At 45.3% G+C, this 12,440-nt stretch overlaps 1 protein-coding gene and 1 long non-coding RNA gene across 4 annotated transcripts in view; one reads left to right on the forward strand and one right to left on the reverse strand.

Annotated features, from left to right (window-relative positions):
* Positions 1-299: 299 nt before the first annotated feature.
* The window catches only part of ANKRD11 (ankyrin repeat domain containing 11), a 212,959-nt gene continuing 200,818 nt past the window's right edge, over positions 300-12,440 (reverse strand). For all 3 annotated transcript variants that reach the window (XM_082233086.1, XM_082233085.1, XM_082233084.1), the window contains exons 10-13: positions 9,049-9,147; positions 8,793-8,936; positions 7,553-7,645; positions 300-4,751 (exon numbers count right to left, since the gene is read on the reverse strand). In XM_082233086.1, the coding sequence (XP_082089212.1) occupies positions 4,566-4,751; positions 7,553-7,645; positions 8,793-8,936; positions 9,049-9,147 (522 nt within the window). In that variant the 3' untranslated portion in view covers positions 300-4,565. The remainder of the gene's footprint in view (positions 4,752-7,552; positions 7,646-8,792; positions 8,937-9,048; positions 9,148-12,440) is intronic.
* LOC309537942 lies at positions 9,154-10,660 on the forward strand. The gene is made up of 2 exons (XR_014222069.1): positions 9,154-10,489; positions 10,621-10,660. It is a non-coding gene; the product is annotated as an uncharacterized lncRNA (long non-coding RNA).

The raw sequence follows: 12,440 nt of genomic DNA on the forward strand, positions 1-12,440 counted from the left end.
TCCCTGTCTGTATCTGTAAAAACAGACATGCATGAGGACTTAATAGTACAAGAGTATGTGGAACACTTTGCCCAAAAAGTCTGGATCAGTCATCGCCAACTTGGTGCCCTCCAAGTGTTCTGGAATGCAATTCCTATCAGTCCCAACTCCCAGGGATGATGGGAATTGTAGTCCAAAACATCTGGCAGGCACCAGGTTGGTAAAGACTGAAGCCTGGGTACACAAAGAAGATGGTGTTCACCTCTTAAACTGGACGCAACACTAATACCTCGGCAAAGCTGGAGAAATTAAGAGCCCAGTTGTTGTTTTTTTATAAAAATTTATTTATGAACATTATCTCTTGAGGGACAACAGTATCTCTGCGCTTCTCTCTGTACATGCAACTGTAGAAAATAACATCTGTATTCGCTTTGTCTCTTTCCGCAGGAAGTTGTACAGCTAAAGGACAGTTGTGTGGTGGCAGAACAGGGGCCTCGGCAGCACCAGCACCACCAAACAATATGTACACAAACTACATTGTAAAAAAAGAGTAAAGTACATTGTTACATTACAGACAACGCACCCCGCCGCTGTTTTAAACCCCACATTCTACGCAAGTCACACTAGTACAAATAGAAGGTTGTGAATTGACCTGTGAGAGTTATTTACATGTATATACACTGTCTGGTAGAAGCCTTTTAACAAGGAGGGGAATTTACACTGAAGTCCAAATCAACAGAGTGCATGTGTCGAAGGGTGTTATGCTCGTGCTAGTATCCTGGTCTTAAAATTGAGGATTTTAGAAAGTCTTTCCATTCACGGATATAAAAAATAATAATGGGGGGGGATGTCAGGGCCTACACTGTGACTGTGTGGTTATAAAGGAAGTTTCTGAACAGGGCAGATTACCTAAAACAGCCATTCCTTTCCTTAGCCACCCTGGCTGTGAATGGAGAACAGTACAGTGCTTTTAAGTTGTTCCTGTGGAAACACAGGGTAAAAGCAACCGGCGTTTCTTCCAGGGCACAGAATGTTCGCTCTCAAGGCTCTAAAGCGTTGGAACACAAACATTTACAGGCAATGTGTCTCTTGCACACAGACACCCACCATGAAGGACCCAAACAGTCCAGTAAGCAGCACAAAAGCAGTTTGCTAGGGTGAGAGGAAAGTAGCTAGAGGTAGGCATGAAAAACCTGTGTGTGAAGGATGGGCATATGGGAGCCAATCAGCAAGGGATACGTATGTGGCTGAGGTGGCATTGGCAGGGGATGCCATCTTTGGGAAGTCAAGTCATTACCCCATCAATGTTAGAGGCTGCTCTCAAAGCCACAGAATTCTGACCAATGAATGGTGAGTGAGAAGGTCATTTGGAAGACCTCATTGCTTAGGGTAAGGGAATCACTAGGTTAGCAAATGTCTTCCACAGCACCTGCCACAACTACTGCCATGCCTTTAAAGCAGCAACAAACAATTCAGAGGAGGCAACTGTCATGATACTTTTAAAATATCATATGCACGTGAAAGTAAAATATAAAATAGTCTTCCTGGCCTGTTCTGTGTATAGGTTTTGGGTTTTACTTCTTTTTTTAAAATGCCAAACTGGCATCTATCTGCTAGATGGTTTTTCCCTCCAAAAGGTTTAAAGGAAGATGGGTTCTCCTCCACTAAACTGTATTTCAAAAGGAACCTTTGCTGCTAAGGCATGATGTAGGACTGATGGCTTGTTAGCTGCCTGCCTCCCCCTTCCCTGCAGTCTTCTAAAGTGGTTCACAGATTATCAAGCTGCCACCCCACCCAATGACTCAAAGTAGAGAGAGAAGCAGTGCCAAAGGAACACCTGGCCTGATACAAATTATAAAAAAAAATAAATTGGGAGGAGTGGAACTCCTACCAAAGTGGGTCAGCCAAAGCAGAGGAGGGCAGACTGACCAGGCACTGAAGAGAATGGCTTTTAACATCAACAAGCACTTTGCTTCCTCTCACATAGACACCAGGGGCGAGTGTCAGCACACCTAAGAATATGTAACAAGGACTGGGCATAATCAAGCAACCCACATTGCAACACTCTTGCTGCCTGCCTTAGCTAGGCGATTTACACTGATGGAAAACTGGGGAGCAATGGGTTCTCTTCAATCACAGAAGATGCAAAGAAGCAAGGTCTCTCAGAAAATGTCACACACCAGCCAGAAAGTGGGCCTAGAGCTCAACTCAGCTAAACCAAAAGACAAATGAAATGATCCTCTCTGCTAACACAGGAACCACACAATGCAAGGCACCCCCCCCCCGCAACACAACATGCACTTTTCCTGAATGGTGAGGATTTAGGAACAAGACCTTAAGCTACCGAACCACAAATTCCTCAGCCTGCCTCCACAAAAATTTCCCTCTGGGGGAATATAATCTTTGCTTCTCTAAGCCATCCTCTTGCCCAGAATGTGATTGACTGGTGGCTACACATCTGGAAGGGGCTACATAGTGTGCCACAGATGCTCAACATGATTTTCTGCAACTGTCCAGAGTACAGAGCCAAGGCAACATCAGAAGGCAACTATGGAACAGGAAACAACACAAGCCCACATAACACCTTCTGACGCAGTTCAGGAGAAGGGGGTGTATTTTTAGTTCTGTTAGCTCAACTCAGGAATACTCTGGCCTCATCTTGTGCTCCAAGGCAAGAGTGGCAGAGCCCAAACTATCAAACTGCAAACCACACTTCAGCCTGCTGACCACCAAATTAGCAAGCAATCCAGCAGGCTTACACTAACAATGGGGGAGCCACGTCAGGACAAGGAGAATGTCTGCACTTGAACTTCCCTAATTTGAAGTTCTGGCATATTATCAGCAACTCGTACCCTGAGAAATGTTGGGTCAGAAACCTCTTCAGCGAAGAGGAAGAGATGTTGGGGCTTACAGGGCCCCTTGCTTTGCACGTTTGCCTTCTCAAACAGCATTTGAGGCTGGGGGCTGCTTCCAAGCACATCCTTCTGAAGCACCTGTGTCCTTTTGTCACAGCTTCAGGCTTTGGTTTGAGAAATGGCTTTGGCTGCCCTCTCTCCCTCTCATCCACTCCCCACCCTCCCCAGCCCACAGGGGCCCTGGTTCACTCCATCCTGTCATGAGGAGGCAGGACTCTCACAAGTCTGAATGTGCAAGGGCCTGCCTGAGATCTCATCCCTTTAGACCCTTCCAAAGCAACCCTGTTTAAATATGTTATGTAGCTGCAGATTCTGCACAGACAATGGGCGCCGGGTCTTTGCTCAAAATTCAAAACTGGGAAGGAAAGAAACCAGATGAGCGTAAAAACATGAGCATTTGGCATGCTCTGCTCTTGCCTGTTTTGCAGGCCACCTGTTCCACAGGATCAACAAGGCCACATCCCTCACCCCTTTGGCCTCTGTATTGGTGTGTGTTGCTTTTCCCTTCCCTGGGGGTGAGCAGTGGGAAAGGGGTGGTGGTGGGAGTGTGCTGCCTAGGGTGAACTATACATACAAAGGTAATTTTAATTAATTAATTTATTTCTTTACACATGACTGAAAGTGATGTTACAGTACATAAGTTATTTACAACTGTGCAGTAATGTGTTGCAAAATAAATTATCTAGAAGGCAGCAAAAGTACATTGTTAATGAATATAAAAACTGTACAGCTTTTATGGGATACAATTTATCTTTATACGAGTATTGGCTCTTGTAGTGTTTTATCTTTTTTTTCAAGTTATGTTCTCAGAAAGAGAAACAAAATGCCCAAGATTAAAGGAAAAATATATATATTTATATATATTTATATATATATATATATAAACCATACGGATTTTACTCCATTTAAAAACTGAATTGCAAAGTCCTTGCTCTGCGCCACTTATTGTACAGGGTCAGGTGGCTGCTGCCTCCCCATGGTTTTGAAGGATACCTGGAGCATGTCCTGGGTCTCGAGTCCAGTGGCCTGGCCCTTGTCTGTGCCACCTCCAGGGCCTGGCTGAGTGCTCTCTTCTTCTTTTTTTATCAACTTATTTTACTGTAGCCTGGATGCAAGAAGAAACCAAAGAACTCTCCCACCCCTCCCCAGAACCCACCTACCCCCACAGTTTTGCCCTGCAGTTTATCTGAGGAAAGATCCACCCACAGGCAAATGGGGGGGTGGGAGGAATCAAAGCGCTTGAAACAACTGCTGTGATTGTGAGTGTGTCAACGGCCCTGGTCACCTCCCTTCCGTGTTTGGCAGCCGATGCAGCACAGAGGGTGGTGTCTCAGGGTTTCTCTTGCTCCCTGCTTCCATCGGTCTCTCTCCTTCCTCCCTCCAGTCTGGTAAGATGCTGCCGTGCACAAGCTGCCTGCCTTCCGACACAGCAACCGGTGTGAAAGGAGCTGCCTGCACCTCACCTTCCCCTGCTCCTGCTGCCTGGTGCGCAGGGAGACAGTGTGAAGAAAGTGCCATTGATTTTCTCATTGATTTTTTTTCCTGCTTCCTCCTTGTCTCACTTGGGATTCATCAGCAAGCGGTTGGGGTGTGTGTGAGCGCCTGCACCCATCCTCAGGGGGCACCCACCCATGCCAGTTTGCAGTGAGAATGTCTCCAGGCTTGGTACTGTCATGCCGGCAAGAGCACAAAGTCATCGTTCACGTCCACCATTGGCACGTAGAACGAGGGCACCTCGTTCACACAGAGCGATTTGTGCCCAGCAGGGTCCAGCTCCTGCACTTTCAGCTGCCACTCCATTCGCTGCACTGCATTTAAGGCCGCTGCTTCATGTTGCTGTCGCATCAACAGGCACGTCTGGACCAGAAAATAAAACCAAACACAATTAGGTGGGGTGGAGCATTTAAAATGCTGATGTTAGCCTGGGAACAGCCCAGGACCAATAGAGCAGGGATAGCCAATCGAGGGCCCTCCAGATGATGTTGAACTACACCTCCCATCAATCCCAGTAAAAATGTTCAAGGGTTAGGAGTGGTGGGAGGTGTAGTTCAGCAACATACTGAGGTCACCATGTTGGTTATTCCTGTGGACTGTCCTCTTGTTAGAGATCTTCTGGGGCCCCAATTTCTGTTTTTAGCTATCTGTTGTTGAAGATGTTTCCATCTCACTAGGGTTTGAGCATTTAATTATTCCACTGTTAATTCCTGCTTTTCTGACTGCTACTTTTTACTGTTTTATTCATCAGTGTTTTGTTGTAAGTTGTGCTTTTCTATTGTTTCATTTTATTCTTGTAAAAGCAGAATGTTAACCATAAATAGGATCCAAAGGCCAAGGAGCTCATTTCAGAGAGAAACTAGGTCCTCAGATAGTAGCTGCTGTGTGAGGAGATTCTAAGCAGGTAATATGATCTCTCTTCTTGGGCCAATTAAGGATGAAATAAGGAAAGGGCCAGGGATAAGGCATTCAGTCAATTTTTAAAAGTAATACAGCAGGTTATTAAATTTTAATTGTTAATGCAAGTACTTATAAAAGACAGCAGGCAGCAAACATCAACTCAGAAGACACATACATTCTTCTCTCTCACACAGAAGGGGATGTCTCATCACAGATGGTGCCTGCTGTGCTGAGTGTGTGCTTCCTCCAAAAACAAGGAAAGAATGCTGCTTTCTTCAAAACTATGAAGTATATATGTAGGTTTAATTTATTAGAATGTCTTTTTTAAATCAGGCAAGAGCCTTGACAAATTTTCAAGTTCTGAAGAAAGGGAGAAGGCAGCAAAAAGTAAGTGGCTGGTGATGGAGAACACACGCTTGGGTACAACTGACTGAAAACATTTACATTACTGATAAATAGGCAATGAGGCATTAGCAAACCTGGGAAATGAACTAAAGAAAAGCAAATGTTTTTGAGTTTCATGAACAGACTGTTATCAGAAATGTAAATATTTTCAGTCACTTATAACCTAGTACGTTTTCTGTACATTTCAAAGTCTAATGGAAAAAGCAGCTGACTGTATGGGAGGGAATCAAAGGAGGAGTTGTGCCATTTGCAACTGGACCTGCTTTTTGCGATGCTTCCTTGAAAGGCTGGGAGCAGGGAACATGAACTGTGGTGTGCCCTCTCCCCCAGAATTGATACCGTTGGGGTTGTGCGTGTCAGGCACCAAGAAAGAGGCCTCCTGACTCAGAGAAGGTGGACAATGAGCAGCTAAGCAACCTTGGCAACCCCAACAGAATAGTTTAAGGGAGAAGATAGGATGGGAGCAAAGGAATTGACAGTGAAGAGGCAGCTGAAACACCACCAGATGAGAGGGGCATTTGGAGCAACGGGCCTTGTGAGCCTGCTCTGCAATGGAAACAAACACAATAAATAGGGGATGAGTATGCTCAGTCTACCTGGAGTACGGCACAGTGAGATGTGGACTTATTGTAAGGTTAACCTCAAATGCTACCAGTTCTCGGGAGTGGGAGTGATGCAGAGGCACAACCTCCAAACCATGAAATAGAGGCAAACCTCAAAAGATGTTGAAGAAAAAAGCATTCTGACTGTCAGATGTGAATCATAATGTATTTCAAGTGTACCCACTCTTTCTTCATCTGTGGCAATAATACCTTCTTTATTTCTTGGATGAAAAGTATCTTTGCATTTTGGAACAGCACATGAAAGCTCTGCTTGGAAAATATGGAAACCTTGAGTGCATCATACTTTTTCCGACACAGAAGGGCCCAAAGGTTGTTACCTAGCTCCACTGGCTACTGGTCTGCTTCTGGGCACAATTCAAAGTGCTAGTTATGACCTATAAAGCTCTGAAAGGATTAGGTCCAGGCTATTTGAAAGACCATATTCTCCTATACAAACCTGCTGGGGCTCTGAGAGGCCCTTTTCTCAGTCTGCCACCCTCATGGGCACACTTGGTGGGGATGTGGGAGAGAGCCTTCTTGGTGGCTGCATCCAGACTTTGGAACTCCTGTCCTGGAGCAATTAGACTGGCTCCCTCCTTGTTGTCCTTCTGCTGGCAGGTAAATACCTTTTTATTCCAACAGGCTTTTAGGAACTGACTGTTTTTAAGGAAAGTGCTGGTGCTGTTATGTTTTTATTGTTGTTATTTGTATTTTTAATAAATCTTTTTATATATTGTCTTAATTCTATTTGTGTTTAATACTTAAATTTTCTATTTTTTTCCATTTTATCTGTAAGCTGCCTACAGTCCCAGTCAGGGTAAAATGTGGGATGTAAATAAATAAATAAACACCTGAAGCTGCCTTAATTTTTTCCTGCATTGTTGGGGGTTGGACTAGATAAGCTTTTGGGTCCCTTCTAACTCCACAATTCTCTAATTCCAGCAGATGCCAGCTGGTTTGTGTCCACGTTAACCATGCTCAACACCCACAGCACCTTCAACTGGGAAGCATCAGATGCACTGTGGAGATGTTCTGTGAAGACTATTATTATTGCCCCACCCCCCACCCTTCTGGACAGATATCACTCCACATTTCAGGCAAGAGGGCCTACTTCCCAAGCAGGCAACAGCAAGTGGTAAGAACCAACTTGCTTCAGAAGAAGTCTCTATTTCCAACCCTCTCTACTAAAATGCAAGTGGGGGGGGGGGGAATCCCCCATAGACCTGGTGCTGCCAATGCTTTGGCTTTACTGCTCACCTTCATCCGGTCATACTTGTCATCCACATCCTGTAACCACGAAATGAACTGGCGAGCATTGAAACGATCTCTGACGGATTTGTTTTCATCTCCCTGAGACATAGAATGAAGGGGAGTTTAGGAGAGGCAAACACAGACCAAAATAAGTTCTGAGCTCGTTTTCTCTTCCCTCCCCCCCCCCCCCGCTCTCTCTCTCTCACACAAATATGACTCACTACAGAAGAGTCTAAAGCATGCAGGTGGAGGGCCTTCTACTTTTGCAATATTTAAGGAGTACACCACACCATTCAGCTGGTCCTTTCAAAGAGGATCTCCCTTGGATTTTTCAAACTGGGATAATCAATGTGATGCCCTCCGGGTGTTTCTGGACTACAAATCCCATCATGCCTGACCATACTGGGTGGGGTTTATGGGAGTTATAGTCCAACAATATCCAAAGGGCACCATATTGACTACCATTGTTTTAAACAAAACCCTCACCCCTCCAACCATGTGGCACCAAGCGTCTTCCTTTCTTAGTGTATGTATTGGGAACTGCTGAGCTCTAAATCAGATGAAAAAGATCAATACGATGGAGAGCTAATAAATTTCCCTTATCCCGCCTAGTGCATGGGGACCGACGTCTGCAATGCAGCACTTGCTTCCCACTGAAATGACAGCTTTATGGCAAGCAAGCAAAGCAGCTGCAAAGCACATGGCCAGTAGGAGGTGCTGGTGTCATTGCTCTGTTCAGCTGCAGCCACTTGTAAATTCTTTTCTTGCTGCAAAGCAACACAGGGTGCTCAAGTCTGATTCATTTACAGCTCCAGATCTTTGGTATTTGCTGGTACTAAAATTATTTTGGGGTTGGGAAGAAAATGCAGGTGGAGAACAGAGCTTCAGTTTCCCAGAGTTGCCCGGCATTTCTTTTTTTAATGTAAAAGTTCTGAAGCAACATTATTAGCTTAATGAAAAGATGCCATAAGGAATTACAAAAGCAAACACCCTGTGGATAATTTAGCATTGCTCACCAGGAGATACCTGCTCGGTCGGTCTCTCTCTCTCTCTCTCTCTCTCTCTCTCTCACACACACACACACACACTTTTGAATAATTATTCGATCCAGCCAAAGCTACAAAAAGTGCAGATTCTTTTGGGCACAGGCCCAATGCACGAGTGATGAAGTCAGAGCCACCTTGGTGAGAAAAGCGTCATCTCTGCCTCACCCACTCATTATCACCATCAGAAGACGGGCCCAGACCTGATTTTCCAGAGGCATGTTGTACACCTCCGAATCCAGAAGCATGGTGCATGCGCTGAAGGGCACTGCTTGATTGGCTATTGTCCTTGCTGCTCGGCAATGAACCCTCAATATCTCCTGTTCACATGACACAATCAGCTTCTCCTGGAGAGAGGAGGACAGAGTTACCAAGGAGCAAAAGGCACCCCTGCTCCTGAAGGGTAGTGGGGAGGCCTGCCCCCCAGCAGCCTTTGGACACCTAAGCATTTGCTGTTACCCGCTCAATGCTATGCTGGAGGCGCAGTTTGCCACGGACTGCTTCCTGCTGCTTGAATAGCTCCTTGAGGGGATCTGCCAACGATGGAGGGGGTGCAATCTGAAATGCAGAGAAAACATAAAAAACGTCACAAAGCCGCAGCACCTTCAGCTACCACTTCTGTTTCCAATGAACGGATCTGTTCACATTCAAGCAGTGCCTGGAGCAGTCTTAAGTTTCCTGCTGCTGCAGTGAGGTCAAGACCCAGCCACAGGCATCCTTGCTCCAAACAGAGCTTTGTTTACGCAGCAGGACACAGCTGGGGCTAGAACTCTCATGTACTCTTCCTGTTCACCTTTCAGGCAGAGACATCCCCTCCTCCCAAATACACCAAATGTCTGGCTGTTTATGCTGTGGAGTAGAAAGCAGGGAAGCGGCAGCTCTTTGAACCAGTCTAACAAGATGCAGCTTGGGGTGTGATTGCCATCTCGCTCCTGCAGCAGACAACATATTCAGCAATTTACACCCTGCTCTTGCATGCAGGAGAATCGCCAGGCTCCCCTGAGGGTTCAGTCCGGATGCTGTTTTTTTTCTGATACTCTAACCAAGAAGCTGTTAATCATTTATGTGGCTTTGGAGTACACACTTTCCAATCCATACCTAATTTATCTCCATACAGCCCCCCTCCCACCCTTGATCCCCTTTACACTAGCATCTCCCAAAGTTAATATATAGTCTCTCTAAGGAGGCACAGAGAGCAGTTCTGATAGTTTGCCACAAACAGCCTGCTTAAAATCAATAGCCAACTCACATGGGGTCTCTTGCTGCAACTGCTTCTTTAACTCTGAAGACTTGGACAGTAATTTTCTTGGCTTTGGGATGCCAACTTTTGTTAACCCCTGTGCTACACAATAAGAGGTGAGAGCAGAGAGGTTCTTTCCCCCCTGCATCTTGTAGCTGTCCCCCCCCCCAAAGGGGCCCCTCTCCATGCTGGTTTTGCAAAGAACAGAAAACAGTGAGCTGAAAACTGACTGCTGCATGGTAAAGCAAGGAGCAAATGCTGCCGCCCACTCACCAGCTGATTATGATGCTTTCCACAAGCACACTTGTAAGGAATTCAGCTCTACTCTGCACGTCGTAGTTCAGTATTTGTCTATTAGCTTCCACAGGGTATACAGGCCAGCACAGCACTGAGACCTGAGTTCAGCTCCTTTAGAGCCTAGGAGTCCATTCCTTCCCAACAGATGCTTTTGTACCTGCACATTCCCCTTGTTGCAGAGCATAAGGAATGTGCTAAGAGGCTGCAGAATGCCAAGTTGGAAGCAAAGCACCTACATTGTTAGCACCAAAGTTTATGTCCCTCTTTCAGACAGGTCAGCTGATAAGCAGAACCTACTACTGTGAGCTTTGTTCCATCTATTGCTTTAATTTCCTCCTTCTTGTACTCAGATAAATAGGAAAGGTCCTTGCCATTGACACTGTCCATGGGTTTATCTGCCACAGCACTGTCCACACTGGCAGTGGTGGCTCACGAGGGTTTCAGACAGGGTTTAAGAGGTGGGGATTGAACATAGGACTGTTTTGCATGGGCAGCATGTGGTCTACCTGGGTAGTGATCTTTCTTTTAAGTATTTTTAAAAAAAATCCAGTTCACACGGTTCTCAATAAAGGGCTGATTCAAATAGGATCACAGGAAGCTGCTGTCAAGAAAGAGAATGGTGGGGCAGATTGGGGCCTAAGTCAATCAAATGCAAAAGGGTATTTAAGATGCCTATCTGAGCAACTGTCTCTGGATCGCATTGGGGAGACAGACTTAAGAAGCTGAGCTGCTCTGCAGCTGAGTTCCCTTCCCACCATCAGGGATGCAGACGAGAGTTTCTATGAAACTGACTATCCTCACTACTTACTTGTAAGTCCATCAGAACAATCATAGTTTAGTGAATAGGTTATGGTTGGTCCAGTTTCAGAGCCACAGTGCTCTGGTTTATTTTGTATACTGCCTTGACCTTTTGCCTGCTTTTTTATTTTTAGTAAAGTTTCATAATTTGACCAATCTGACCACTGAAGTGTGTGTGAAACTTCAAGCTTAGGATCAGAGTTGTAAGAGACGAGCACACTCTTCTGAGGTCTGGGAGAAACTTGGTTACTGTGGGCTGCCTTTACATTCTGAGTAGCTTATAAAGAGACTGTCTGGAAAACACAAGGTGTGTGGGTCTCAGCATTCCTGGGTTTCAGGAAGTTTAGAGGGTCTGCCAGAGAAACGAGAAGGACGTTTAACAAACTGAAGAATACTGTCATTTTTCTATGCTCCTCCCGATGGAAACATGCAGATGGGGACAGATATACCCCTGCTTTAAGTCATTTACATATTGTCTTCTCTTGTATATTATTTACTACAAAGCTTGATGACTAAGCTTTTTAGCGACGAAACATCTGATTACTGTAGAGCACTGAACCACAGGTATATCACAAGTGGACTCTTTATTACTGTGTTTGCAATTATTTAAGATAAAACCTATTTGGGAAAGAAACTACTTTTGCTATTTTTATGGACGTTTGTTGTTTGTTTACGGATAGTTGCCTTGGTGATATTATCTTGTGTCAATTGCAGTAGTCATTGCATCACCACCATGTTCATTGTTTTATTGTTAGAGAAATGAGTAAGCAGATTTGATCTTGGACTACAAAAGCCCTGCTTTCCCCAGCAATTTGTGTGTGTAGACTGGACCAAGGAGTGCTGGGTGCACTGGGTCAGATCCTTTTTAAAGTAATTATTTTGGTGCATCCCAGGTCTCCTCCTATCTGGGCAGCAAAAGTAAGTGGGAGAGTGGTGGCAACAACTACAGGACTGTAAAACCTACTGGCATCACTGCAGGGTTGTTGTGTTGCAACTGGACAGGTAAAGGGCTTCTCCACAGCTGCTAACTCAGTCTTGTTTACACAAACAGCAGGCAGCTGCTTTCCAGGTTTTCAGGCAGGGGCCTTTCCCAGTACTACTACCTGAACCTGGAATCTTGTACACACAAAGCAGGTGCTCCACCGCTGAGCTTTCTGAGTTTTTCCTTCCTATATACTCAAACAAAGACATGCAGAACTTGCATATGTCTGTGCTTAATTGCAGATCTGCTTTCAATATCTAGAATGCCTGATTTGGGGTTTAGTGAATTTTAATTCACATCCATTGGTCTGCACACATCACAAACAGCAGCTGGTCCACCAGTGCCCAGGGATGTGTGATGGTGGCTCCTTCCTCATATGAAGTGGCAGCAGATCCGAGTGCACTAGCACTGATTTAGGGGCCTCTGCCGAGGTAACAGAGTTCAGGTATACCTTCCCCAGGGCTACAGCATGCACTTGTGATGCAAGAAGGGAAGATATTGCTGGTGGTATTGGATTTTTCCATGCTAGCACGG

The sequence above is a fragment of the Podarcis vaucheri genome (genome assembly GCF_965113315.1).
Source record: "Podarcis vaucheri genome assembly, chromosome: 7".
In the NCBI taxonomy this organism is placed as follows: domain Eukaryota; kingdom Metazoa; phylum Chordata; class Lepidosauria; order Squamata; family Lacertidae; genus Podarcis; species Podarcis vaucheri.